The sequence below is a fragment of the Pteropus medius genome, unplaced genomic scaffold (genome assembly GCF_902729225.1).
Source record: "Pteropus medius unplaced genomic scaffold, Ma_sr-lr_union100, whole genome shotgun sequence".
Classification (NCBI taxonomy): domain Eukaryota; kingdom Metazoa; phylum Chordata; class Mammalia; order Chiroptera; family Pteropodidae; genus Pteropus; species Pteropus medius.
Window position 1 is genome coordinate 1,619,195 of NW_024353517.1, and position 27,899 is coordinate 1,647,093.

Consider the following 27,899-nt stretch of genomic DNA (forward strand, 5'->3'; position numbering starts at 1 on the left):
GCGGGTTAGGGGCAGGCTTTTCTACAGAATAAAGTGAACTAGTATAGAAAAATGTGGCTATAAAAGTGAAGAAGCAGCAAATTACCACTAGATGGAGATCTACATTCAAGAAAGAAAAGTTGGTTAGCAGTAAAAAAAATTGTGTTTTCAAAGAAATAAAAAATATCTTGAGAAGTTTACGCCATTTCTTCATCTTGAAGCCACAGCAACAACAATCCCATAAAAATGATAAACTGACTAATGTTTTAAAGAGTTCCAGTCTCCTTCAAGGGACAGGAGAACTTAAAGACAGGGTACTGTCAAGTCCTCCTTTAATCCTCCCTTCTCTGTCATAATTCTGGATAAATTAATTTCCTCTATGAAAAGGGAGCATATGATTTTATGAGGCTTTGGGCAGCACTTAGTGTCATTGTTCTTTTAGGCAACTTGGTGTAGTGAAAAGACCAGAGACCTTGGTATCAGACCAACGGGAAGTCAAATTCTGGCTCTGCCCCTTGTTAGCTGGATGACATTTAAGTAATTAATTTTGTTAAGTCTGAGTTTACTCAGCTATGAGTTGTGAGAATTAAATGAAATGTATGTAACCTGCTTAGCCTAGTGTCTCTCATATATATGTTCAATAATTAGAGCCATTATTATTGTTTCTTGCTTATAATTTAATTCTGTTGTTCATAGCCACCTAAAATTTAGTCTTTAGTGATTCTGGAGCAGGAGTCATTCAGATAAAAAATAAAAGCTAATTTGTTCCCCTTGTTGATGTCAGATCAAAAACCTAGGCTACCTGTGATATATTGTTCTTTTTGATGATTTTAAAAAAACATTTATCATGAAAAAGGAGTTATTAGATTGCCAGGCATATGTTTATAATATAAAACATGAAGAATAAAAGCACTGAAATTCCATTTTATAGACAAAGCAGAGGCATTTTTAAAAATGGAAACGATCCAGGATAAAATACCCAATATGCACACAGGTAGTGTTGATTATAATAGATGCTTTGATTTATAAAGTGATTGTTATGTTAACGTAACATACAGATTATGTTATTTTAATGTATCTCAAATGTTGACTTTGAATGGTTAAAATGTTTTGAAGGAAACTAGAAAGCACTCTTCATATAAAGTTCACTAGAAAAGCAATTCACTAGATTTTTCATAAAAAAACAAAACAAAAAATACTTAGAAATTGATGTGCTGCTTGGACTCTGTTTGTGAGAGATGGGTTATATTGTCGGAAGGACACACACTCTAAGGGAAGTCCCCAAAATCCTGGTAACGATGAAAGAATTGTCTAAACTTTATTATTTTCTTTTCCCCTGGGGACCAATTAGATTCTCTGGTATCCAGATGATTCACGCCTTAAGCGGATTCCATAGACAATCAAACCCACAGCGCAGAGACTAAGCACGATGGCCCCAATCACAGGAAGCACAATTGTGTAGTCAGATGAACACTCGTCCACTAAGAGAAAAAACAAATACAATACAGCGGGTAAGGTTTGATGCAGACAGGCCAGAAAGCAGGCTAGAGTAGGAAGAATAAGCACTTTGGAGTTAAACCTGGGCTTGACTTTTAATTCCACCACTCACTACGTGAACTTAGGAGTATTATTTAATCTTGAAATTTCTTTTTATAAAGTAAGCAATAACGATATAAGATTGGTAGAGTATTAAATAAGATAACCTTATATTCTTAGCAATTAATGGATATTTAATTAGGTTAGCTCTATTTTCTTCCAGGCATGCTCTTTGCAAGGTGGGATGTGCTTACATAAAGGAGATTGTATTACTATATTACACATGATCCCTTGAAAATATGTGATATTTATCCACTTTATAAAACATTTCTTGTCACACTTACAGTATTTCTTAATGCTTTTAGTGAGCTAAAATATTTTTTTAAAATAGACCTAATTATAAGAGCTTAAAAGTGGAAGTTTGTAAATCAGTCAAAACTCTCTCTTTTTAAATTCCATTCGAGAATACTTATTCAGTTCATTTAAAATATAATCGATCTTGACTGGAGAAAGATGGAAGGCCCTGGGATAAAGGGGAGCTTGGCCTAATATAAATAAATGGAGAATTATACCTATATCTTATTCACGTATAGATAAGAGGATATATCCATGAGGTCCTTGCATGAATCGATATTGAAATAAACCAAAGATCACCATTAACCCAATTCTCACCTGAGATCCAAGAAAAAAAAACAAGAGGGGCCAGGGAAGAGGTAATGGTAACTAGAGACTCCAGGAAAAAAACAAAATCCGTACAAGACAGGAACTGTGCTTGTCATACAGTATTTGATTTGTCGGTGGACAATGTTTACACAACTATAATAATATATACCTTATTGATTTAATAATAAATAGAGATATGACCATAAAGAGGTAGTATAAGAGTATTAAATCTCTATCTGGCATAGCAAGAAGTTTAAAGCTGATAAATTAAGAAATAGTAAGATAAGATTTTTAATATTTTTTAAAAGAATTATGGGGATAGCTATTATAAGAAATTGTTAAAATTAGTTTTAAATGTTTTGTCTCTTAGAGAATGGACAGGAAAACATTGCTTTTCATAAGCCCTTTTATACTATATGATAATTTTCTTTATATTTATATTTTAAATAAATATACATTTATTAGATTAAAAAAGAACATTGACAAATTAAGAAATTAAAATGATTTGGAAAAAATACAAAAAAGTTAAAACAAAATGTAAAGCACATACCAATTGACCCAGCAATTCCACAACTCAGAATCTATGCTAAAGATATAGTAACATAATTACAAAAAGATATGTTAAAATAATCTCCATTTTATGAGAGCAAAATGGACAATCTAAATATCCATCAAAAATTTTAAATGGTGCAATCATACAATAGAATATAAAGTAGCCATTAAAAAAGGATGTAGCAGATCTCAATGTTTCTTTTCTGGGGTACACCATGCTCTTTCAATCTGTAACTTCAATTACTGATCTTAAGGAAAATCTCTTAAATTGTCAGATATATCTTTATTCTATTTTTGAGCACTCTACTTCAAAGGTACCAATTATCCTTATGTTAGATGGTCTGAATACCTTCCATACCTAGGAGCTTCCGTATAATGTTATAATCTTAATTTTTATCTGCATTAATTATCTCAGTCATTTTCTCTATGAAGATAATCCAGTTTTCAGCTCTACCTATTCTGACTCTTACTATTACTATTTATTATGCAAGCGTGTTGCTTTGATAATTTGTTTTCTTAGGAGTAAAATCTATTCACATCACTCTTTCATTATAACATCTCATCTATAAGCTCTGGTTACATGAAATTCATATTCTTATTAAGTAATTTTCAGCATAAGAAAACTGTCAGGGATTTCTCCCTGTTCTTTGAGTTATGTTTTCTTTTTATTTTATCAAATATATTCCTTTCTAACCCTCCCTCCTTTATTTTAACTTAATTTTTCTAATTGTAGTAAAATGCACATAATATAAAATTTGCCATTTTAATTGTTTTGAAGTGTACATTTCAGTGACATTAAGTATATTCTCGTTGTTGTGTAACCATCACCATCATCCATCTTCAGAACATTTTTCATCTTGCAAAACTAAAACTCGACACCCACGATTTAATCTTATATTATGTGTATTGTTGTCATGCTGCAGTAATTTTAAACAGTGGTCACATCTTTTGTCTTCATCTTGCTCATGCTACAGCATCTCGCCCAGATATTAAATTTCCTATGATATCATTTGAGTTGATTAAGGCCTTTCTTCTTATTATATTCGAGATCAGTTAGTATTTTGGATTCTACCTTCTTTTCTGTACCCTGGGAACTAGGTATAGCCTGGGGCTATCCTCTGGTTTGAGTTGGCTCCCCAGTTCACTTCCACTAGTCTCCCTCTCTGTGTTTACTCTGCCCAGTCTTCTCAGTAGCCATTTTTACTTCCCCTCGATTAGAAGAGATAAGCTGCTCTTTTTCTCTCCAGTTTTAGGAATGATAATAAACATTCACATGTTTTTTTCTGTCATCCTATGGCTTCCTGGGGTAAGTGTGTTTAGGGAGGCAGGGTTAAATCAGCTGTGTCGCCCCTCTTCTAGCATCTGAATCTTGTTTCTCTTTTGTTCAACAGTTTAAATTTACTGCATTAGGTTATATCTCTTTGAGTGCTGCTGGTGATTTTTTAAAAATCTTTTATTCCTCAATCTAATTAGATAATGAGAAAGGAAAACTGTGAGAAAAGTTCGTCACTATTTTAACTCCAATTTTTCATTTCATATGTTTCTGTAATGCTTTAAAATTTAAAAAATAATCTACATTTATTATTTTGTTCCTTTTTTCTTAAAAATTAAGAATTAGTACTAAGGAATAAATTATAACCATTTTAAACAATTTATAGGGCAAACTCAAAAATTCAGGTATATGTTTATACACATTTGTTAATCTAAGTTTGTTTTGTATGCAATTCATATGTAATTCTTTAATCATATAATTGTGAATATCTAGAAACAATAAAAATTCTCAATAAAAATAAGCCTAGTTAAGTAAATTACTATATAGAGTTAGTAACATATTCATGATAGCAGCCATAATAATGATACTTTGCACCTTTAATAGCATGAAGCTTATGATGCACAGGTAAAAAGAATATCATACTGTAAGCTCTGTAGGCCTCCAGTATGTAAAACAATATCCATGAGAGGAAAGTACATCAAAATTAACAATGGATAGGTTATCTCCAGGTGGGCATTAGTGAAGGTTTTTATTATCTCTAAGGGGATTTTTATGTCCTCTAAGGGGGACGCTGAGAGAGAGAGGTAAATTTAAGACAGCTTACTTACAGCAGAATGGAAAAATTGTGTTGAAACCAGCTGGATGGGCAAGCAGCAGAACTCTTAGAGGCAAGTTGCAAGGGAGGCCAGAGAGATCAGAAAAGGCCCCTACGAGCTTTCCCAGAGTCGTTCACAGCAGCCTCCAGCTCCCACCCAGAAAGCGATGGGCAGGGTGCCTGCAGTAAGCCCCTTGTAGCCCGAAGAGACAGACTTGGAGGCAGCACAAGGCAGAACCCCAGGGGCAGAGGAGACTACTTGCAGACACTCAGTTTCTCTATAGTCTCAATCCCGGCACTTTCTCCCTGAAGAACTTCCCTGGACATTACTGCAAAACAGTGAGCAAAACTGTGAGACAATAAGGCAGTTCTGGGAATTTATTTATTAGTCATTCAAATGAAAACTTTGTTCTTTTTGGTTACTAGAATGTTAATTATAATTAATTTTAAAGATAATTGGCTTTGGGGTAGGTAGGAAGATAATGAGTCTAAGCAGCAGCATCCATCATCCCAAAGGACTCATCGAAGGTGGTAGGAAGGAAAATTAAACCTAAGTGAGCTGTCTTATCCCTCTCCTCTTGATTTTAATTCCATTTGTTTTTCCATCACTTGTGGGAGAAATTTCCACACACTAGAGGATGAACCTTCCTTTAGTCATTCTACAGGATGATTAGTGGCACAGTGTATAAACAACTCATACTCTTCAGTTTAGAACCTTCGAGTACACTTGAGGCAGAACTGGAAATGGGAGTCAACAAGGAGATGGAGAGAGATGGCACCTCTCCAAAGCTAAGCCCTCACTGTTAAACCTGGGTCACTCTGGGGAACACTGGGTCCTCACATCCCAGGTTTTCATCAACATCTCCTGTTGTAAGGAGGAAACAGGAATTTCCTAACACTCTAGACATCTTCAGGGATTCTTGAAGATCTCTTGAAGCTGCTATGTGCCCTCGCCACCCTCTCACCTCTGAGAAAGTGGAGAGAGCCAAAATAGCTTAAGGGAAAGCCAGTACCTGTCCCAGATTAACAGTGGTTTTAGAGTTCTTTCCAACTTTCATAAATTTTCTGTTAAAAATAATGAATGGCACCTCTGGAAAATGTAGAAAAACAGGAAACTTCCTGTTAGTAAAAGGAGTTAACATCCAGAAGTCCGTAACTCTCCTCTTTCTCTGAAATAAAAAATCCCAATTCTCCCATTTAAACAATCAATGTAATAGAAAACCACAAATAACATTTGGAGCTTGATTTTAATAGAATTTTTCTTCCAGATATCAATCACTCCCAATCAGGAATTTTCCGGTTCATTTTTTTTTGGTAAATGTTTGCTAAAAAAGGAAAGTGAGTCACAATCAGGGTAGCTCTCCCTCATCTGCTTGCCATTTCTAATTGTTTTATCTTTTGCCTGCTCCCTTCCCACAATGGCCCAAATTAACAAGTTATAAGAATAGATTAGAATGAAAGAAAAATAGAGACAAAGCAGGAAAAAGTGTTAAGAAAGCAGACAACGATTGAAGGTAAAGAAACTGGAGAACTAACATTTATTGAGACTCTTATTGGCCAAGACTTCTGGTACTTGCCTTACATTTAAAAAAAATTAAATGTTGAGAAGTTTTCTACACTTTACCGATAATATATCACAAAAATATAGAATACGTCTTTTAAAAAAATAATAGTTTATAAGACTATCTGTAATTCAAATAAATCAAAATGTGGGCGAAATCCAGGAGTTTCAAATCACCTTAGAATCTATTTTGAAATGGACTGGGTTTTTAAAAAGAATATTTTTTAAAAAGTGGGTATTGAGACTCTTAAAAATGTGTAAGAAAAATCTGTGCAGTATGAAAATGTCTTTCCCACAGTTCTCCCTTTGGGTATTTGCTTTGTCCTCACAAGCACCCTGCTCATGTCCCTGCCTCTTGTCCCTAATTCTCACAGCCAGCCCCCTGCATTATCAGGTGTGGAGAATGGAATTCAAATTCATTTGGCACAGCCTCTCCATGCCAACAGGAGAAAGTAGGTGGGGGCCACCTTTTAGCTAGCCTTCAGATGGCCCTTCGGTGAAAAGCTAGGTTTCCTAATCAGATTTGGAGGGTGGGACAGACAACTAGAAAAGTCAAGCCCTTCACTTTAAGCTGAATATGAAGTCAGAATTCCCAAGGCCTTAACCTTACACATTCTGAAGAAGCTGGGGCTTTACATGCGTTCATATCCTCTACTGGGCCTCTTTCTGGTCACCAGGCATGCTGTTAGCAAAACGACAAGCAGTCCTGTGATACTCAGGCCCACGGCCACAGGGATTTCTCTCCTGTTTCTGTCACTGAAGCATTCATCCGCTGCAATTGAAGTCAGAGTAACAGGTGTTATAGGCTAGCCACAATGCTGGGAAGCGATCGTGCCCCTGCCCGTCTTGGCTTCACAGAGAAGGAAACAGATGAAGAGAGGTTGCTGCTGGGCCTCCCACCTGCTGCCTCATACATGCAGATAGGTGCAAATGAGGAGAGACATGGTCAGTGCAATGATCTGGAACATGCAGCACTTGTGAAAGAGTGCATGAAAGTGCAGATACCCGGGGCTTGTGCTCAAGAAATTATGATTCAGTGGGTTGAAAGTGGGGCCCAGGTGATTCTAGGAAGCTGGGAAACATTGGTTTGATCGAGAGGGTCAGGATCAGAATTGTGTTTTGACTCCCAAGCCAGGTAAGGCCCGGAACCATGGTTCCCAACTCCAGAAACAGGGACCTGTGCCAAATCACGTGGTCAACATTTTCTATTCAAACTCTGCTTTTTAATGGGCTGGTGGACAGCCAGGGACTCCTGGAACTGGAGAAACCTTTTGCAGACTTGGAGATTTTAGGGAGGAGGGGCTGAGAATGTAGAAGTCAGAGCTTATTGTTTGAGATGACTAGGCTGAGTGTTTACACTTACTGCATTCTTCTCCAATTCTTCCTGTCCCTGTTGAAATGTCACCTATTGTTCAGTACTGACCCCACCCGCCAATGCTGTGCCTTCCTCTGCTCCCACGACCCTCTGTACATGTATCTTTTATAACACCATATTGTATGACAACTTTCATTTTTTTACTCGCTCCTTTTTTCCTCTTCTCTTACTCTCTGGAAGAAAATATTATTTACAGAATGGCATACATCTTCATGTTTGAGGGTCTTTAGTGAAATTTGAAGCACGAAGACTGGGAATATGGAGTTGAGCTGAGGCAGTGACAGTAGAATAAACAAGAGAAATAATTTAGAGGTAGAATTGATAGGGTTTTGTGACTATTTGCATGAGAGGGTGAGGGAGGGAGAGGAAAAAATGAAAGGACAGTTTTTCTACATCTCCCTTCGGACTATGCTAATAGAGACCAGGTGTGTGCTGCTAAAAGGTTTTGTTTCTCTCCTCTGCCACTAGGGTTTCTCAGACTTGCTCGCTTTCTGCTTCACAGTGGTTCTGACAAGGAGGAAGAGCAAAAGTGTACCTTATTTTTGAGATCACATGATTAATTACAGAGGTTTTTAAAACTTCATAATAAATTGTTAAGTTTCCCCAAATTGGAAGTTTTGAGACAAGATGACAAAGTGGGAGGCAACACCTACTAGTAAATTTTAAAATTTAATTTTAGCACTGTGGTGAAGGTCCCATGTTAAATTAGAGATTGTAAGACTTGGACAAAACCTATAGAAATCAGAGGATTCGACACAGGTAACACTTGAATCCTTCCTTTGCTAAATGCTTTGCTTTCCAGCAAATATATCAGAAGTTTTGTGCAGATGCATCTTCAACTTTCCAATGGAACTCAGAGATCAGATTCACATTACAGAAATTTAATTTACAGCTAAATTTCTAGCTAAACCTACTTATTATAGTTGAGAGGTATTCAGTATGTCATTGAGTTATTATTAGAGAGAAGTTTTAGAAACTGAAGTTCAATTTCTGGACATATATAGAAATCCTTGTAACACTGTTTTCCAAGCAGGGAAAGGGGCTTTTTCGGAAAGCCACCCTGATCTGCCCCTGGCCTTCTTTCTAGGACCTACTTCCCTCTGTGGCAGTTAAAACCCAAAGCAGAAGTTGCATGAAAACTGAAACTAACTGTGAGGAAACACTGGCCAGGTGGAACAGCTCGTAACTGAGAAGAGGGAACACAGAGTGTATTTCTATATAGAATTATGGCATCTCTCTTTTCCCTCTGCAAGTGGCAAAGCATCTATTCTGATATCTTGAATTTTGGATATTACTAAGAGGATTTTTAAAGTGTTCTCCAAATATACCCGAGTTTACCAGTACTCAACAGCTTGTAAAGAGGAGGCTGCAGATAGCATTTTCTTATGATTGTGTAGATGTGTGTGTGTGTGTGTGTGTGTGTGTGTGTGTGTGTGTGTGTAAGAGATTCAGAATATGTATTTTGGTCAAACAAAGAATGTATTATGCTGTGAGAGACTGGTGGACGTGAGTGGGTGGGTTAAGCTGTCTGGTTTTGAGGTTGGTACAGATTCGTATAGAAATGGTAGGAGGGAGGGTTGGCTGGAGAAACTTGGCCCTAAGAGCTTCGTGAAATCATACTGTTCTAGGAAGCTCATGTGATTCTTGTCCCTTTGATGGCTTCAGACAAAAAATAACTTGAAACTACCTATAGGTATCTGAAGATTGTGTTTGTGACATGTTGGACCCTTAACTTACCATTTCCAAAGTGGTCATCTTCAAAATCAAAGGCTTGAAGTTGGACATTCATTGTTTTCAGTTGAAGGTGGGCTGACAGCTGGATGCTCTGTTCACTCACACACTTGAAGGAATGCCCAACCTCAGTCTCAAACATCACAGCACTTTTCATTCCTTGGTAAATTTTCTCTGAAAACATAAAGGTAAAACAGACATATAAGAATCTTGGCATAAATCTATTGAGTTCCAGCTATTGCAGGTGACTCATGTGCAGTTAAATGGCCTTCCTTTCGATGTAGCTTTCTGGAGTTCTGCTTTCGCCTCATTGCCCTCGTGCTCTCTGGGGACTTTTTACGGTGCTCTGTTTGGAGTATGAGAGGGCAACCTCACCCACGTTGGAATGTGATAACATTAAAATGAGAACTTGGGGGAATGTTTTCTTTGGTTATTTTTAAATTACTGGGGACAAGTTGGTACAAATTGTTGTTAGTGTTTAGGGACTACAGAAAAGTGTCCCCAAAATTTCAGAAATGAATCAGAGTAGTGACATGCAAAGTCATCCAGTGGAGCATATCCCCAGACTGACTAATATGGTAAAAGGAAGGACTATGCCCACCATTAGGAGGGGCTGTTGCATCCATCCATGGAAACATAGAGAAGGGAGAGCAGCCCATCTCTGCTCATCTGAGTGCTGTCAGAGAGAGAAAGATCTGCTCAAAAACTGGCCCTGTTTTATAACATGTATACCCTTCTCAAGGAGGCATATGCTTCGAGGCAGATGGTTTTAAACATTTAATCATATAATTAACTCCATTTGCTCTAATTCCACACTACCAAGCACCAGCCCCCTTCTGATTAGCCTACTTACCTGGATTTGAGACGGTCAAATAGGCCCCCACTTCACTGATGTAATATGAGTTTTCATCCTGTAAAGCAGCAGAGTGTTAACCTGAGTAACCTCTGTTTTTATGTTTATGATCCTGGCTTACAAACTTTGTTCAGGTAGGATTCCAGCTATTAAATCCTTGATATGGTGGTTTGGGAGCCGTAATTGTGTTTGAAAATTTCTAAACAAACAAACAAATAAATAAATAAAAATAATGGGCTGGCCCCTGGCCCACGATTTCTCTACTGCCTACTTGTTGTGAGAGCCTGAAATTCAAGTTCCATCTGTATAATTTGAATCCCTTTAGTTGGGCCAATTTTCCTCCTATTAAAATGCAAATACACTTTAGCAAAAAGAATAAAATAAAATAAAATACAAATTCATCTGGAAGGTGGAGGGGTTGGAGGAGCATACATTAAGCTTTTACTAGTAATTAATACCATAGAGTAGGAATTCAAACTGAGACCACTTATCTATAAGGCTACCATGGGTAGACTTCATGAGCTCCTTATACTCTCTGGGAAAAATAGTGTATGCAAACTCTTGATTGCATTTCCCTGGGTAGAGTATCAGGCACTTTTAAATAGATTAATGGGTTCATGTCTCCAAAATGGTTAGATGGGGCCACAGTGAGTGATTCTGGGATGGTTTGCCCTGAGATCACCAGATCTTCTCTACAAGAGGACTCCAGGTGGCTGTGCTCAGAAACATAAAACAGTGATCCACATTTTACCCTGGGATTATCCTTTTGGAAAAACAAAACAAACAAATTAATAAATAATGGCTGGTCCTATAACTTCCAGAGAGACTAAGAGTGTGAAACAAAGGGAATTGAATGGAGATATGAAAAGGTAAGTTGAGAAATAAGCTTTTATTTTTTAAAGGAGGTGGTTTACAATGTTATGACTTTTGAACATTCATTAGAAAACTATCCACGAGAGATGCAAAAAATGGTAGTGTAACCCAAATCAGAATCTGAAATTAAATTACTTTTAGCAGTTTAAAATCTAATCATTAAAGAAATTTATCAATAATTTTGACTACATTATAGTCCATTTGTATATTTGTCAATGAAATGATGATTCCTTACACAATATAAGGATTCCAGAAATACAAACTGTTTTTAGTAAGGCCACTGCTATTGATACACTAAACTCTATATCTGATAATTCATTGAATTCACCTACCACATAGTAGCTTCTTACTTTGTGCCAGGTACTGTAGCAGGCCCTTTCTATGCTATGCCTTGTTTAATCCTCACGACAAATATGAGAGGAAATGGAGGGCCAGTGACTTGTGCAAGGTCATAGCCATATTAAGTGGCAGGAAAGATATGACCCGAAGTTGCCTGTTTCCAAGTCTAGCCTTTAACTTCTCTTATATCCACTACAGAGCAGGCATTGCTCTAGGCCCAGAGAGAAAAATAAGGCCTGGCTCCTTCCTTCAAGATGTTTAGTCTTTCTAAGGCTAGTTGAAAAATGGGCTTGGACCATCCATTTATTTTACAGAGAAACACCCTGACTCTGTCCCTTCTTGGATTGCTTTCACACACCATTTATTCAAGTTTTTATTTGGGTTCCCTTTCAGTATAAGAGACACCTGTACTTCAGGGCCCAAAATCACTGACACAAAACCTTTGCTCCATCCTAAGGACAGAGAGGATGCATTGAAGGGTTTTAAATAGGACAGTGACATGAGCATGACTTTGCTTTTGGAAATTGCTTGGGCTGCAGTGTGAAATTGATTTAAGGAGCAGCAGGGTAGGAGTGACGAGCCAGCTCTGCGCCCCATGGGAAACCTTCTGGCATCTCTCCTTTCCTGGGGCATCTCCTTGATCTCTCCTCACATGAGGAAAACATGCTTTGTTTTTTTCTTTTAAAGGTTTCACAGTTTACTAAGGGCATGCTTTCATCTACATTGCCTCCTTTGATCCACACGACAACCTCCTGAGAAATAATAAATACTATCAGCCTATTTTATAACTGAGAACAAAGAGGCTCAGAAAACGTAAGCATCTACCTCTGATTCACATTGTTTGTAGGTGAGACAAAGCGAGATCAGGTATACAGGATTCTGCCTTACATTTTCCTCCATGGGATATTTGGATATAGACAAAAAATTTGTCATGCAAGAACTTTCTTTTACATTCCCTGAAATACAGTTGCTTATATATTGCCATCTGTTGGAAGCAAGAACAGCTACATAATTAGTGGGACATAGTATGAAATGAAAATGTAGGATCTCTTGTTCAAAAATCGTTTAAGAATTTCACGAGGTGACAGCAAAGCATTAAACCAAGCGTGGGTCTTTCTGATTATACAGGTCCTGCTCTCATGAAGTGAAGCCTGATAGGAAGGGCCATTCATGCTCCACAGAATTGGTGCTCTATAGGGATAATGGCAAAAGCGAGGTTTTCCAAAGCGGATGGCAGAGTGCTCACATTCTCTGCGAGTTCATCTTTATGATGTAACAGGACAGAATCTAGAACCTGTAACCAGTTTTCCTGCTATTTTCACTGACTCAGAATTAACCAAATATTGACTGGGACTGAGCTGATGTCTGTCTTTATTGTAAAAAAACATTTGGTGGGTGAACTTATGTAAACAAAAGGGCAATTAAGCCTACTTTTTCTGTAGAGTTATGTTAGTATGAGATGTCTTAAAGGAAATAAAATAGTCTTTAAAGTAGAACAAAGCTTTTTTTTTTAGACTCGTAAATTAAAAATTTGGCATAATTTGAGTGGTAATAAGGCTGAAGTTTCTTGTACATGAGGAGTTGGCAAGTTTTGTATGTAAAGAGCCAGATGGTATTATTTTAGGCACTGTGGCTCTCTGTAGCAACTCCTCAAATGCCATTATTTCACAGAAGCAGCCATAGGCAACACATACACAAATGGGTATGGCCAGACTTCATTTGCGGACACCGATATTTGAATTACATATGATTTTCATGTGTCACATGATATTCTTCTTTTTTCCCTCAATCATTTAAAAAATGTAAAAGCCATTCTTAGCTTGTGGATTGTACATTTTTTGGTGGCAGGTTGGATTTGGTCTGGGGCCGTAGCTTGTTGACTGTTGGTCTATACCATCAATGAAAAAGTTGCTAAACAAATCAGTTGGTTATGAAATGTTATAACCAACATTTGGGAAAATAAAGTATTGCTAAGAATTTTTAAATGTGATTTCGAAGGTACCTTTTTGTTCCTTTGCAGATTAGTTTGAATTGTTGAATCTTTGTGAACATTGCAAAAATTTAATTTTTTTTACTTATTCAGTAGAAGAATGAGGATAATAATAACAGGACTTACCTCATAGTTTGATGCGAGGATCAAATGAAGGAATCCATGTAAAAAACTTATTATAGAGTCTTTACTCAAATTTTAACTGCTGTTATTAATCATGGCAATAATAAATTAGATTGCACCTTCCCAGTAAACTTCTCTCATTGAGGTCAAATGATATTTTTTTTTTATCTATTTCCTAGAGCTCAGATCTACCACAAATAGAAAAAGAGAGAGCAAGCAAGTGAGCTAAGCTTAATAGCTCTACTGATTAAAGAAGCTGAAACCTCAGCTCTGGGGGATGGGAGTCCAGTGGATACAGAGGGGTGGGTAGGAGGTTGGGGAGCTTAATGCAGGTGTCAGACTTAACCCAAAGCCCAAGGGAAATTACATGCCACACAGTATGTAGTTTATAATGTTCACTTCTCCTTTGACACCCACACCCACAGGTTCATTCTCTGCCAGATATTTTTCTTATTTGAGTTTTGGTTTAGAGAATGACAAACATCTGTGACACCAGATTCTTAAAGACAAAGTGAAAATCCTTTGTATACCCATCAACACTTGACAAAAGGGGGCCAAGGACTCCCAATAGTGGAATATGGTACTTGAGCACTTATAGCACATCTACTTGGAGAGACCACTTGTAAAAGTCCCATCTCACTATTCAACCAATGGGATGCCGATACAGTGGCTCTTCACTGCCAATTATCCAAAGAGAGCTCTGCAGTATCTCATCACAGAGATGAGATGCCGATACAGTGTCTTCACTGGGACAGGAGATGAGGGGTAAGAGGTGTGGGGAGGCTTTATGGAGTGAACATAATTAGGCCATTTTAAAGGATGAATGCCAAGGGGGTTGAAGGGTGGGAGGGTCATTCCAGGAAGAGGGGAAGTTGAAGAGAAAATGGCACGAAATGGTACTGTATACTTGAGAAGTTCTAAATAGTGCACTCTGAGGGTGTTAACATATAACACTGATAACAGTTCTCAGAAGCCTATTGGCTAAGAGGACTCCACACACCTCTGAAAGGCTCTGAGGAAACAGCAGGAGGGTCACTAGCATTGGAATTCTTGACCTTTGTTGGCCAATATACTACCTAGCCCTGGTGCCCCTCTCCCCTGGGTGACCGATTTCTCCAGAGTCCTACAGCTGTACTGCCAACCAAATAGGTGAGAAAGGAATAGTGTTGAGCACAGAAAAAGGAACCCTACACAATGTTACTGAAAGATGTTTTTAAAACAAACTATCTGGACAGGAAGGAAATTGGGGTGGGAAAAGGGAGATATATATATCTTGCACCTGAAGTGTCTGACTAACTTTTGGCATATCGCTTTACTCAAAAAAAGACACTGTTACAGAAAGGTTTTCGGTGTTCTAAAAAATGAAACCGAGAAAATTGAGAAAGGAAATCCACATCTCCTAAACCTGCGATGGGCCAGAAACCAAGCTCAGCACTTTCACATACGCTAGCCCAGTTCGCCCTCAGAGCAGCCCGGCAAAATGGGTACTCTTTGGTCCCATCTTATAGAAGAGGACACTGAGGCTCAGAGAGTGCTAGTGACTTGTCCGTGGTCACGTAGAAATAATATGGATGATTGAAGTCTTGTGACAGTTTTGGAGGTAGATTTTTCTTTACATTTCTGTCATTAGCAGTACTTCAGTTTTAAAAATTACAAATTATTGTTTATAATTTGAACGTTGGAGCCTACATTTCTTTTCTCACATAATGTCTAGCTCAGTGTTGAGGATGAAGTAGGTGCTCAGTAAATTCTTATTGATAAATTGGTTGATAAATCAGGCTTTCTAATCAGCATCTATTTTCTCATTCTACAACTTGGTTCTCTTTGTTACATCTGTTACTCTATAACTAACATATACTCCTATTTTCCAAGGCTCGGTGGACCAAAAAAGGGGTTCTATGGAAAGTAACCTCACAGGATGATCTGATCATAAATTCCTAACTGGGCAGGTCATGGTGGGTAGTCACACCTCAAGCTTATAACTTCTTTGGTGAAAGAAGTTATAAGCCAGCCCTGCCCATTGTTCTTGTGCATCCAGGTTAACATGACTTTGAAATGCCAGAAGTAAGACCCCTGGAAGCGGGTATTAACCTTCAAGAGAACACATAATCTTGTTGACTATCCTGTAATCCAATCCCCGCCTTACTTTCTCCCACCTCCATGTATGTTCACTCCTTAATTTCAAATGCATAAAAGAAGCTGCAAAATTGTTATTCTTGGGAACATTTGAGATCTCGCTCCCCAGCATATGTCATCACTTTGGCTCACATAAACTCTTATAAAGATTCTCTACATATTTAGACATTTCTTATGTTGACAGCTCTCTTTTCCCTAGCGTACTGCTTCTCAATCAGGGGTGATTTTGCCCACCCCACCACCACCCCCAAGGGAACATTTGGCAATGTCTGGAGACATTTTGGGTTGTCACAACTGGGATTATCGTCTAGTAGGTAGAGGCCGGAAATGTTGTTCAAGATCCCATAAGGCACAGGACAGACCCCGACACAAAGACTTATTTGGCCTCATGTGTTACTGCTGTGACTATTAAGAAACACTGGTATAAAAGGCAGCAACATTTGAAAAGTGGCTGGCTGAATTGTTCAGCCCATTTCTCTTGTGGAAAAATCTAGACGGCTTTCTCGCCTAAATGCATTTCATACAGCCTGTCTGTTGGGGCAAAAAGCGCTGTGCCAGGGCTCACAGACCAAATCTGTCTCACAGCTGCATTTTGTTTGGCCAGGAGAGTGCTCAAATTAAAAAAAAAAAAGAAAGTGTTGCTAACGCTTAACTGGCACAGTAGGGCAGCAGCCTCCAGAATGGAAACCAACACTTGAATGAACGCCCGCCATGAAAGACAGTGACGGTCCCCTGGAATAGATGCCAGCCCTGCCACTGGCACCACCGGCTGTCGGTAGTTGGGGAGTAGCTGTCACCTGTTGAGAGAATGGACGCCCCCTCTCCTTCCTTTTGTTTCCTCACTACTGAGGCCTGATCAGTTGCCACTTATCATCTCACACTTACTCTAGTGTGTTCCTTATGCAGATTTAATGAAATAATGAAATCTGCCTTCACATTGTCTTCATCTAAAGTGGGAAAATGCTTTAACTACAAGATGTGGAAGAAGACACATGCGAAGGGTCATAAGGGTCATAAGGTATCATGCAAACTCTTCCTAGGAATGTTTGAGAGTGCCTGGTTACATACATCATTGCCAACATGAGGCATTACGCTATTTAAAAATCTTTGTTAACTGGATCAATTAAAAATAATATCTCGTTATTTAAAAAAAGTGAGAAAATTAAGGAAAAGACTGCCTGTTCAAGAAAAAAGAAATGTTTACTCATCTAGTTCACTCATTAAATTCTATACTTAGTCCCTATAATCTTTGAATCTGCTTTTGTACTTTTTTTTTTTTTTTTTTGGCTTAAACAAGCACTATTCCTAAACGCAGAAATTCCTCAGAAGAACTAAAGCTGGTGGAAACTTGTCTTCTGTGAGCCTCTTTGCCTTCCTTTTGCCGCAGAGCTAAGTCAGCTGTGTGGGGAACTGGTGCTGAGGAATGGGTGAATTTGGTTGGTGAGACTCAAAGCAGCTACTGCCACACTTGAGGCCATGGTTTGAGAGGGGCTCCCTTTGCTTCTTCCTGAAGGCAAGTGGAGGGAGGTGGTCCTTCTAGCTCTATCTGGGCACTCGTTTCCAGTCCACACCTCTGGAAGCACATGGTACTTGAAAGGCAGAAATTCAGCACTTGGGTGGAGTTGGATCAAATAGAGTCCAGTCTGAAGGCATTGGGAAGGTAGGGATAGGGGGCATCAGGAGATAGGAAAGTAGCAGAAAGAGAGGTTGAGGGTGCCAAGGAGACTCCTGCTGGCAGTTCTGACTAAGGTCTGGCAGCAGTGGCTATTGTGTGCCACAGGCAAATGCTGGAGGTTTTGATGCCTTCCCTTAGGCAGTTATTCACACAGGCAGTGGTTTGGGTGGAATCAAGCTCTGGACTAAAGCATAAATGCTTATGCCTATATCCTCTGTCATTTTGCTGAAGTCACTTTTTAAAAATTCCCGACACCTCTATAATTTAACTTCAGTTGTTCAGGGATAGAGCACTTATTCTGCCCTGAATGTCCTTCTGGTGAGAGGGATTATCTTTTCCATTTGGTACTGAAAGGAAATCACGGACTTCTTAAGTGCATCTCTAACCTAAGGAGAAAAGTACACCAGGAGGATAAAGCCTTTGAGACCAAGCTAACAACAACAATAATAATAACACTCCCCCGCTGCCCCGCCAACATTATTGAACATTGGGCGAGATGGCTTACATATAGCATTTCTAACCCTCCCAAGGGTCCTACTAGGTAGGTGTAATTATTTTCATTTTATAGATGAGGAAACAGGCCCCACCATGCCAAGACCATGCAACTAGTAAGTGTTATGGTTTGTCTGACCCCAAAGTCTCTGTTCATTCCTCTCCAAGATCTGCTAGCCAAGACCCCTCTAACTTCAGGGGTCACATTAGACAGATAAGAAGGAGGCCAGCACGGAGTCCCGGCTGCAAGCGTCCTCTTGGCACCTCCTCCTTGGCTCTAACTCAGCCTTTTTGAAAGGCATTTTAGAGCACGACTGGGACAAACAGCATTGTCTCCCCAGACATTTGCCCATTTCGGTCTTTGCAATCATATCTACTGGTTATTGAACAACTACTTTTCATGTGTTGAATAATGCTCTTTAGAGAGGTGATCTCTAATTCCTTTCCCCCATTTTTCAAATGATAAAATAAAGCTCAGACAGGTTAAGTTGCTTGCCTGATGTCACAAGGAGAACAAATGACAGAATCAGATTTGCAGCTGGGACTCTGACTTCTTGTTCATGCTCTTTGCACTGTACTCTGTCATTCACCCCGTTCCAAGATATGGTCTGGAAAACCCGGTGCCTGGTTAGTCCCTGAATTTTGCCTGCTATGGTTGGAAAGAACCCATTCTGACGTTTGGTTTTGATCTTAAAACAACTCTGTTTCTCTGGTGCCCACTGGGAATTTCTATGGGTCTGTTCATCTGTACAACTTCCTCTTTGGGGTGGTTTGCAAAGGGCATCTGTGGCCAGGCTCCCTAAGGCCAAGTCACCCCTAGTAGGCATCAAAGGCCTTCTGAGGCTTCACAGAGGCTGAAGGGGAAAGAAGGCAAACATAGGATGTTGACACTTCCTTTTCTTTCCATCTCCATGCCCCTCATTCTTATCAGAGAATATCTCAAAAGGCTCTGAGATCTATTTCCCCTAGAACTTAAAGTGAAGTGTGAGATTGCACCATTGGGCCCCAAGATGAGAAGGAGAGAAAGTGATACTAGAGCCAGTTATTGTAAAGGAGGTCAGCCCTCACCTTGGTGAAAGTAAGATTCACAAATCCGCCCTGGAAATTCAAGAGAAGGTTGGATATTTGAGAGCCACAGTTCCCAGAGGCTTGGGTTGCATTGGGGTCGATGTTGAAGTAGCTCTGACGTGAAAAAACCTAAACCAAATAAAATAGATTGGCTCCATGAGATATAGAAGAAAACTCTAGGTAGGCAACCAGAAGCACAGACTAGTAAGTAAGCCTGAAACTCAAAGCTAGTGGGTGTTCATCCAAGAATTTCAAAGTCCCTGGATGACATCTCATGTTCCAAACCATTATTTTCAAAAGATTTTTTAAAGAAGGAGTTCTCCTACAAAAAAAAAAGGAGTTTTTTGGTAGATAATTCAGGGTAGGTATACTCCTGATAAGCTGTGTGGAATTTATTTTTTGTTAAATTACACATGTTGAAAGGCGCTGTAGGAAAGATTTGCTATCTAATGTACTTCTGTTTCGAATGTGGAAGTTTTATTTGATATCATAAAAATTATTCAAAAAAAGTATTATTTTAATGGTGATTCCTTTAGTAAATCAAATCATTTTAACCCCACTCCATCCCCTCCAATCTTTTTGTTAATCTGGATTTTCCATATTAGTGTCACAGCTGGCTAGAACCATGGAGACCATCTAATCTAAACCTCTCGTTTTTCTAGAAAGTTGCTGAGGCTTAAAAGTCATCTGGCAGGGTAGGTCCAGGCCAGGTTCAACACTGAACACATCCCAGCACTGCCAGTGTTAGCTAAAAATGAGTTGTGTGATATTTAAATTTTTGATGTGTGCTTTCCTCTCTCTAAGCAGTCACTGTCAGTTTCTATTTTTATATATATTCTACAACAGATTCACTTTTTAATGGAGCATGTTGCAGAAAGAGGAGCTCACACCTATTTACTCATTGAAAGACATGGAATGCAAGAGAATGCTCATTCTTAGCAAGGCAAACTCCACTCAAACTTTTTGAGGATAGTGTTACAGTCCTATCCCCCAACTTACCGACACCATGTATTGAACTGTCAGCTCTATCCCCATCTCTGCTTTGATACAGAGCCTGCTTCCATTTAGAACTTGATAAATTCCAGTCTTGGCTGGTGATGGCTGAGGTGCAAGGGTGGGCCCAGGAGCTATGGTGGCAGGTGACATTGTGTGGGTGGCATTGTGTGCATTCGTGGTTGTTCCTGGAGCATGGGTGGGTTGAGTGGGCTTTTGAGTAGTTGTGCTGTTGTGTGATGAGGTGGACAAAGTTGCTGGAAGGGTGGTCTGCTTACTGGGTTGGGTGGTCTTCCCAGTTGTGTGGCTGATAGTTGATAGGCTGGTTCCAGTTGTGTGGGTTGGTGGGCCAATGGTGGCTGGCGGAGAACCGGGAGCTGCACTGGGGCTGATTGTAGTCTCAGTGGCTGGAGCATCCGTGTGAGAGTTGTTGGGTGTGGCCAGGGTTGTGATTAGGGTGCGGATTATAGGGCTGGTGGATGGAGTGCCATTTGTTGTTACCAGGGAGGTTGTTAGAGATTTTATTGTTGTGTGTGTAGTTGGGGTCTCAGAGTTAGAGGTTGTGGCAGCTATTTGAGAGGTGATGTGACCATTCGTTGATCTTGTTGCTATAGTTGTGTGAGGCACTTGGTTAGTTGATTGCAGGAAAGGTTTTGCTGTGGCCTGTACTGTTGCTGCTCTCGTAGGCTGAGAAGAATCTGTGATTTCTGGAAACCTTTTTGCTCTTATTTGACTGCCATTATGCAAAACCACTGCAAATTAGGAAACAAAAGTGTTAACACAGCGATAGCTCAGAAAGCCGCCCCCCCCCACTCCCATTTTAGTTACTTCATTAAAAATTAACATGAGTATATTCCAGATTTGGGGAAAACTTACAAGGATATAACAATCAAGTGAAGATTACCCCCAAGATGTTACCCAAAGTCACAGTTGTAATGTTTCGGTTGTACCCATGTTTTTTACAGGGTTGCGATCATACTGCAGACATTGTTCTGCATCCAGCCCCTTTGTCTGTATGGGGTGCGGCACTAACACACCACGTGGTCATGCTCGGAGAGATAGCTAAGAGTCAATGTCTGTTCATTTCCGATCTTCAAACGCGAATCCAGACAGTTCCTGGGCAAAGCGCTGCTGTCCTGCCATGATAGAGCTGGGGCAGCGTGAACAATGCTACTAAAGATTTACACAGAGTTGTATAGTTTGCATAGAATCACATGATCCCAGATTCAAAAGGAGTCATCTAGTACAAACCCTAATCTGATATGTGAATCGGTCCTTTGAGTATTTGCCATGTGTTCATCTACTCTTATGCTTACTTACCTCTGATGACGGAAGATTCAGTACCCTTTAATTTTTTATCTTGCCACCAGTTTTTCTAAATGTAGACCAGCTCCTGTCATTTCCTTACTTAACCTTTTGAGTGGCCCCGCTTATCTCAACTAAGAAAGAAAATTAAACCGTGATTGCTTTGATACAGCTGGTGGACTGTCCTTCATCTTTTGGCTCATATGTCAGCTCCTCAGAGAGTCCTCCCTGTCTTCCTTACATAAACTAGCTCCCCACCCCCACAATTCTCCACAGCAAAGTTATATCTGTTGCCTTCGTCGCACTAGTCACAACTCGCAATTGTATAAGGGGACAGTATTCAAACATTTAACAATAATCCTGTCCAGACAGTGTGTCCCAGCAGAATATCAGCTCTGATTAAATGTTTATTGGTTTATTTGTTGACTGTACATCTCTTCCACTAGACTAAGGCAATCTTGAGGTAGAAACTGTGTGTTTTTTTTTGTTTTTGTTTTTGTTTTCGTTTTTGTTTTTTTTTTATCAGTGTCTGTGCATAGAAAGGCTCTAAAGAGTTGGTTTAAGTGAAAGCTGTCATGGACTGTTAGGCAGTGTATATTATTGTCACAGGTTCTCTCTTGGGCCATCCCTTAAGAGTGGGAGGCCTCTGGCTCTTTTTCAACTAAAATAATTCTATCCTGTCTTCTTCCAGGCACCTAGCAAGCCAGAAAAGCGGACAAAGTGCAGACGATGTTCCTTGGGAGTTTATAATCAGGTAGTGAGAGGTGGCTTTGTTTCTTCGATGCTGTGGTTTCATTGTATTTGCCCATTGTATTTACACTCATTGGAGCTATAGCTGCTTGATGCTGGGCAGTGACTTGGGAAAACACAGGGAAAAGACAAAGGAGATCCCTCCATGATGGTGTTTATAGAGTACCGAAGTTCACATCTAATCAAAATCAAAATCATCCATAAACTCCTTTACTACTGCCCTCCTTCACTCAATATATTTCTAAGCGCTTATTTTTCCTATAACAAAAACGACAATAAAAAACTCCAAGTTACTAAGCACTTACTATATGGCAGGCCTCAGGTCAAATGCTTCACCAACTCCTCTCAAAACCCTCTGTTGGGTACTATCTTTATCCCTTTCAGATGAGGAAACACAAGTTTAGAAAATTCTATCAACTTGACGATAATCACAGAACCAGTAAATTTTGGAGTTGAGACTCAAACCCCTGTCTGGACCAAAGCCTACCTTTGGATTTGGGAATGGGTGGAGGTGGTGGTGCCACTGGGAACAATGCTGAGAGAAGAGACGAAAGCAGAGGAGAGTGGAATAGTAGGGTATGACCCCAATTCACAAAACCCTCATAATGGTTGTCTTCAGTGAAGCTTTCAAAGACTCACGTGCTTAAATAGTGATTATTGTCCAAAAGAAAAGTTCTAACTTTAAGCCTAATAGTAACACTTACAAATTATTTCTGCACAGCTGGCTTGCAAATTAGAATGGACAAAAGTATCAGTTCAAATTTCTTTGAATACTTTTTAAAAAGACATATTAATGGCATTAAGTTAACAGAGACTACTATTAAAGAGTCTTATTTGTACCTAAATGTTCATTTGGATAACCGAAATGTATGGTATTCAAGAGTTGTGGATTTTATGGGTTATAGGTTTACTTCGTAAGTCGTCGTAAAATCACTAGACAGAACCTTTATACCCACACTGTAGCACTTGGAGCAAGACTTTCCTTTCAAGATTGTTATGAAGGTTGACAGTTGTTGAAGATTTATTTTTGTAATTCATTTGAGCTAAACCCGAGTTGCTGGTCCCTCAGTCAAGAACCACAGAGGAACCCCATTAAGTTCATACTATCACTATAGGGAAAGAGAATTCATTCCCAAACATGGTTTCCAGGAATACCTTGTAGTGAAAAAGCAAAGACTGATGCAGAGAATTCTGGGAGACTAGAAACCACTTGCCTTTTTTTCTCTTGGGGAAATCATTGGATTCTTGATAAAATCCCACTGTGTATGGCTTATGCTTATGAGCTAAAGTAGCACACCCTTTCAAAGGAGGGGCCTTCCTCATAATGCCATTGGAATTCCTTTCTCAGGAGTAATGAATAAACTCAAATGAGGGAGAAAAAGCACATTGATCATTCATGAATGCATAGCATCCCAAACAGGACAAGAAAACTCATGGTAACCGTCAAGGTGTGCCTGGTGTGTAGGAAGATATGTTGGATAGTTGGAGGTGATGACAGTCATGGTGTCTTGATATGGTGTATGACTTTGTGGTGGACAAAATGCTGGACTGGCAAGTGGCTGGACCAAAAGTGACCAAAAGTGTCAGAGCGTATTACAAATTGAACCAGTCTGGAAAATATTGTTCTAATATCCTTCTCTTTCCCCTCTCTGCCCACCCTCTTCCATCCTCTCCCCATCTTCCTGTAGGAATGTGGGGTGTAAAAGATGGGCAGATGATTAGATGGAAAACTGACAGAGGTGGACACGCTATACATTGTAATATGTCCTAGAAAGTTCATGCTTGTTAGGTACTCAATGGAAATACTCTGAGAAATACTGTTTTACAAAATATATGTATATGACCACAAATATGTGACCAATCTTTGTCAAAACTGGATCACAGTTTTTAAATGAGACCTATGGTCCCATAGAGGTCAAGTTCACTGGTCTGTCTGAGACACAAAGAGGGCAGTGGGCAGAAGCAAGGTCAGGGCATAGCTCAGAATCTGTCTCAACTCTCCCTCTACTCAAAAACAAAACAAAACAAAACAAAAAGACAAAACAAACAAACAAACAAAAAAACCAAACAACAGCCCTGGAGTCTACTGATGTGCCAAGCCAGCTACCTCTCCAGCATCTCCTTTCCAGTATTCAGGAGACTCAGCAAACTAGTGCCCCAGGGCCTTGACTCACTGCTTGGACTTTTCTGTAGGAAGAGGCATAAGAAGGTTTTGGTTCCCCACAACCTGCAAGAAGGGCTGAGAGATGACTCATTGGACAGGCCCTGGGAAAGTCAGCGACCACACAAGGGCCTCTTCTCTACATATTTCCTGGACAGTCGGGCCTTCCCAGATAGGCTTTGTTTGGTTTCCCTCCCATATCGAATTCCATAAGAATGTAGAAGTCTCTTGTGAACCAAGCTCCATGCCAGGCACTGGGGGTAGGTCTTTGTTCTCAGGGGTTTAGAACTTCATGAGGCAGACACATGAATGGACCACACTCCTCAGCGTGAAAAGTGTTATTACTTAAGTAGGCTCTGAGCACTATAGGATAGGGTGTGGAATTCAACATAAGGAGAAATTCTTCAGGCAGACAAGAAAGTAAGTGGTATCCCAGGCAGGAGGAAGCATATGTACAAAGGCCTGGAGGATTTAGAGCCTTGTATGTCTGGAGTCAGCATCATGGGAAAACAAAGAGAGTGTGGGGGAGGGATGAGGTGGAGTTCAGCAGGGAGCAGGTCTGGCAGGTCTTGAAGGCTACACTTTGTCTGCGGAGATCTAAGGAACACAGCTGGAGTGTAAATGGAGCAAGGTGGCCATATCCAGGGGCAAGGAGCTATGTTTAGCACCCCAGCACTTAGCTCCCCATCTCAAGCATTTTCTTTGGCACCTCCCAGGCAGCAGAAGCAGCCCCAGCTAGGTGCGGCAGGAAGACTATTTCTGGATGTGTGGGGTGGCAGGGGTGGGCACTTAGCAAGATTCTGCTCAGTTTCTCAGTTTAAACATGGACCTTTTAACAAAAAGATATAAATCCTACCTCTGTTGGTTTCCTGTGGGCCTTAAGATTCAAAGAGAACCCTTGAACAGAAGGACTCTAGCCCTGTGACAGAGACTGCTGGCTCACTACCCCAAAATCCAGTCTTCCCCTTTCCCTTAGGAACAGAACCACAAGTTTAAGCTGAGCACCTGCTGCCTGGATTTAAAACACTATGGCCAAGTCTCCTTTCCAGCTGGGTGGGAATGTGTGACTGAGTTTGAGCCAAAGTAACAAAAATAGTAGGCTTATGTGGGCCTTCTGGGAAGGCTGCTTGAAGGGAACTCAATTGCCTGTGTGGATTCTTCATTGCCTTTCTGTTTTCCTCCTTTAAATGGCCTGCAACTTGTTTCGTGCATGATGGCCGGAGTTCCAACGGACGTCTAGAACCACAAGACTTTTGGGGCAGGAGTCACACATAAGATGGCAGGTCCATGGTAATGAGCCCTCACACCAGACCGGGTCTGAATCACACTTTCACAGGAAAGAGAAATAAACATTTATCTTGATTAATTCACTATTATTTGGGCTTGTCTCTTATGTACAGTTAAACCTAGAGTTAACTGACACAAACTAAAATTCCTTCATTTTATAAGGGAGGAATTTGAGACCGGGGAAGAAAAGTGACTGGATTATGACTACACAGCTAGTTTACCCAGAAGCTAAGTCTTTTCTAAAAAACCAAAATATCTAATGGTTTTCTCATCTCCAGTTCAACGTATTTTTTGAACCTAGGCATTCAGGGTTATGCAGTACAGTAATGCAGAGCATGGGCCATGAAGCTGGACTTCCTAGACACAAATCTCAAGGCTGCCACTTGCTAGTTGACTGATCATGACCAATTCTGTAACCTGCCTCAGAACCCTCATCTGGAAAACGGGGCACCTTCACATGCTTCATTTACTCAATTCATCTCTGAGAACCTGCATCCCAGAGAGGAAAGGGCGAGCATTTCCTCTCAACCTGCCCTTGCATTTATTGAGCACTCGTTACAATTCTGAATCTGTCAGTCATCTGCCAGTCATGGAATTGGTGCTTGCACACGGGTCACTGAGGTCTTTTGCTTTTTTATTTGCTTGCCCTGCTAAATGTAATGATGACTGCCTCCAAAAGAATATGCAACTAATTCTGAATATGTGGCACAAGGAAAACCAGACTGGAATGGGACAACTGGCCAGACTCTTCACCCAAGTTTCATAACAATCAAGTGCCACTGTGTCCCCAATTTAAATGTATGAGCAGGGTTGTGTGGACAAAGCTAGTTCCCTCACATGTTAAATTCAGTGGTTCTAGAAGGAATTGTGAATTAACCAGCAAACCTCATAACAGCACACAAGAGGATTCAATGTCACAGAGAAAATGCTCTTGGTGAAGGCAGGGGTTGGGGACATAAAATAGTCATTAAAGTCTCAGTTTCCCACACAGCCTCTCTGATCTGAAGTATGACGGTAATTTTTAAAAATCTTTGATGCCCTGGCTTACGCCTTTCTAAAATGGCACAATTTGACAGACCACATCTCATTCATCTTCACAATTCACTCTGTATACAATATAAACCTAGCATTTCCATTTGAGAAAAACAGGAAAAGCAAAACATGCTATACTTTTACCAGACATTGTAGCGAGAGCCCCATTTCCAAGCCCTGGCTCGGTTCTGTCTCTTAAATCTAAACGGTTTCTGTAAACTCTTCCTTAGAAGGTGACCAGACAGTGTCACTGTCTTCTGGGGTCAACACTTATGCTGCCTAACTTATGGAAAACAGTGTGCATTACACTGTGAAAGTCCTCGGAAAAAATGAAGTGTGCCCCACATGTGTAAGGTAATAAAGAAAAGATGTTCCCAGCCAAATGCCCACAGTAAGTGAAGCTGTTAGAGCTATCTGCAGCCTATCCTATCTCATTTTGATCAACGGCACCAGAAGGCATTGAAATTTAATAGGATAAGAAATGGCAGAGTCATGTGTATCACTCACCAGCCAGGGACATGAAGAGCACCATCACTGGAGATTGCTGCCACGGCATAACTGGGGAGCCAGGGAGAGCCACAGCCTCCCCAAGGACTGGCACTACTGCTCTGCTGCAGCCAAGCTTAGCACAGGTCTTCTGAACAGCTGAAGGCTAATTACAGGGCTGGCTCCCTCATTCACTTGTGGCAAAGAAAGTAAAGTCATTTACATAACGAGAAGTAGCTGAAAGTCCCTCCCAGTTGGTGTGCTGAGTGGGGAGGGAAACCACAAGTGGCCCTTGGAAGAGAGCAGACACTTTCATCTCTGCCTTTGGTGTTCGTGAGGACAAGCTGAGAAATGAGAGATAGAGGCTGGGAGTGCTCCCTCCAACCCCCTTGACCCAAAGTGAAGGGCAACTGAGATCATGTTTCAATAAGATCTGTCACAGTGCCAGCCCCTTTTCTTATAAGCTGAGTTTCCATTTTCCTCTAATATTTTGAGTATATTTCAGTAAACCCAGAGACTCTCCCTTCATGGGGGCTTTCAGTGGTTTCCATGTCCTCTTGGGCCATGTCCTCTGGCTTTTTTTGTCTCCCCAAAATGGCACTAACTTGACCTTTTAACCACATTCCCCACTGCTCTTAGTACCCTCCAGGGAGACTTGTAGCCTTAAGAGGAGACAACCAGCCCCTCAGTCATGCGGGTGGGCAGGAGTCTTAAAACTTAGTGGCTAGAGTACTATCTGTCTCTGTGGGTATTCGCAAAATGTCTGAGGCAGTCCTGCTGGATGCCAATGGCCACCTCATCTGGGGTCTCACCTGAGGACCTCACCTTGTGAGGCGTGGGAGGAGTGCAAGC

General features: G+C 40.3%; 1 protein-coding gene across 2 annotated transcripts; it reads right to left on the minus strand.

The window, feature by feature from the left end:
* Positions 1-27,250, minus strand: LAMP3 (lysosomal associated membrane protein 3). Of its 2 annotated transcripts, XM_039850640.1 has the most exons (7): positions 27,069-27,250; positions 20,033-20,778; positions 19,034-19,162; positions 10,338-10,395; positions 9,491-9,658; positions 6,989-7,150; positions 1,321-1,460 (listed from the first exon to the last, which is right to left on the minus strand). In XM_039850640.1, exons 1-6 carry the CDS (start codon positions 27,115-27,117, stop codon positions 7,011-7,013), a joined length of 1,290 nt encoding a protein of 429 aa, XP_039706574.1. In that variant the 5' UTR covers positions 27,118-27,250; the 3' UTR covers positions 1,321-1,460; positions 6,989-7,010. The 2 variants fall into 2 exon arrangements, with proteins under 2 accessions (XP_039706575.1, XP_039706574.1); XM_039850641.1 differs by lacking the exon at positions 6,989-7,150 and having other exon boundaries at positions 1-1,460.
* Between the last annotated feature and the right edge of the window lie 649 nt (positions 27,251-27,899).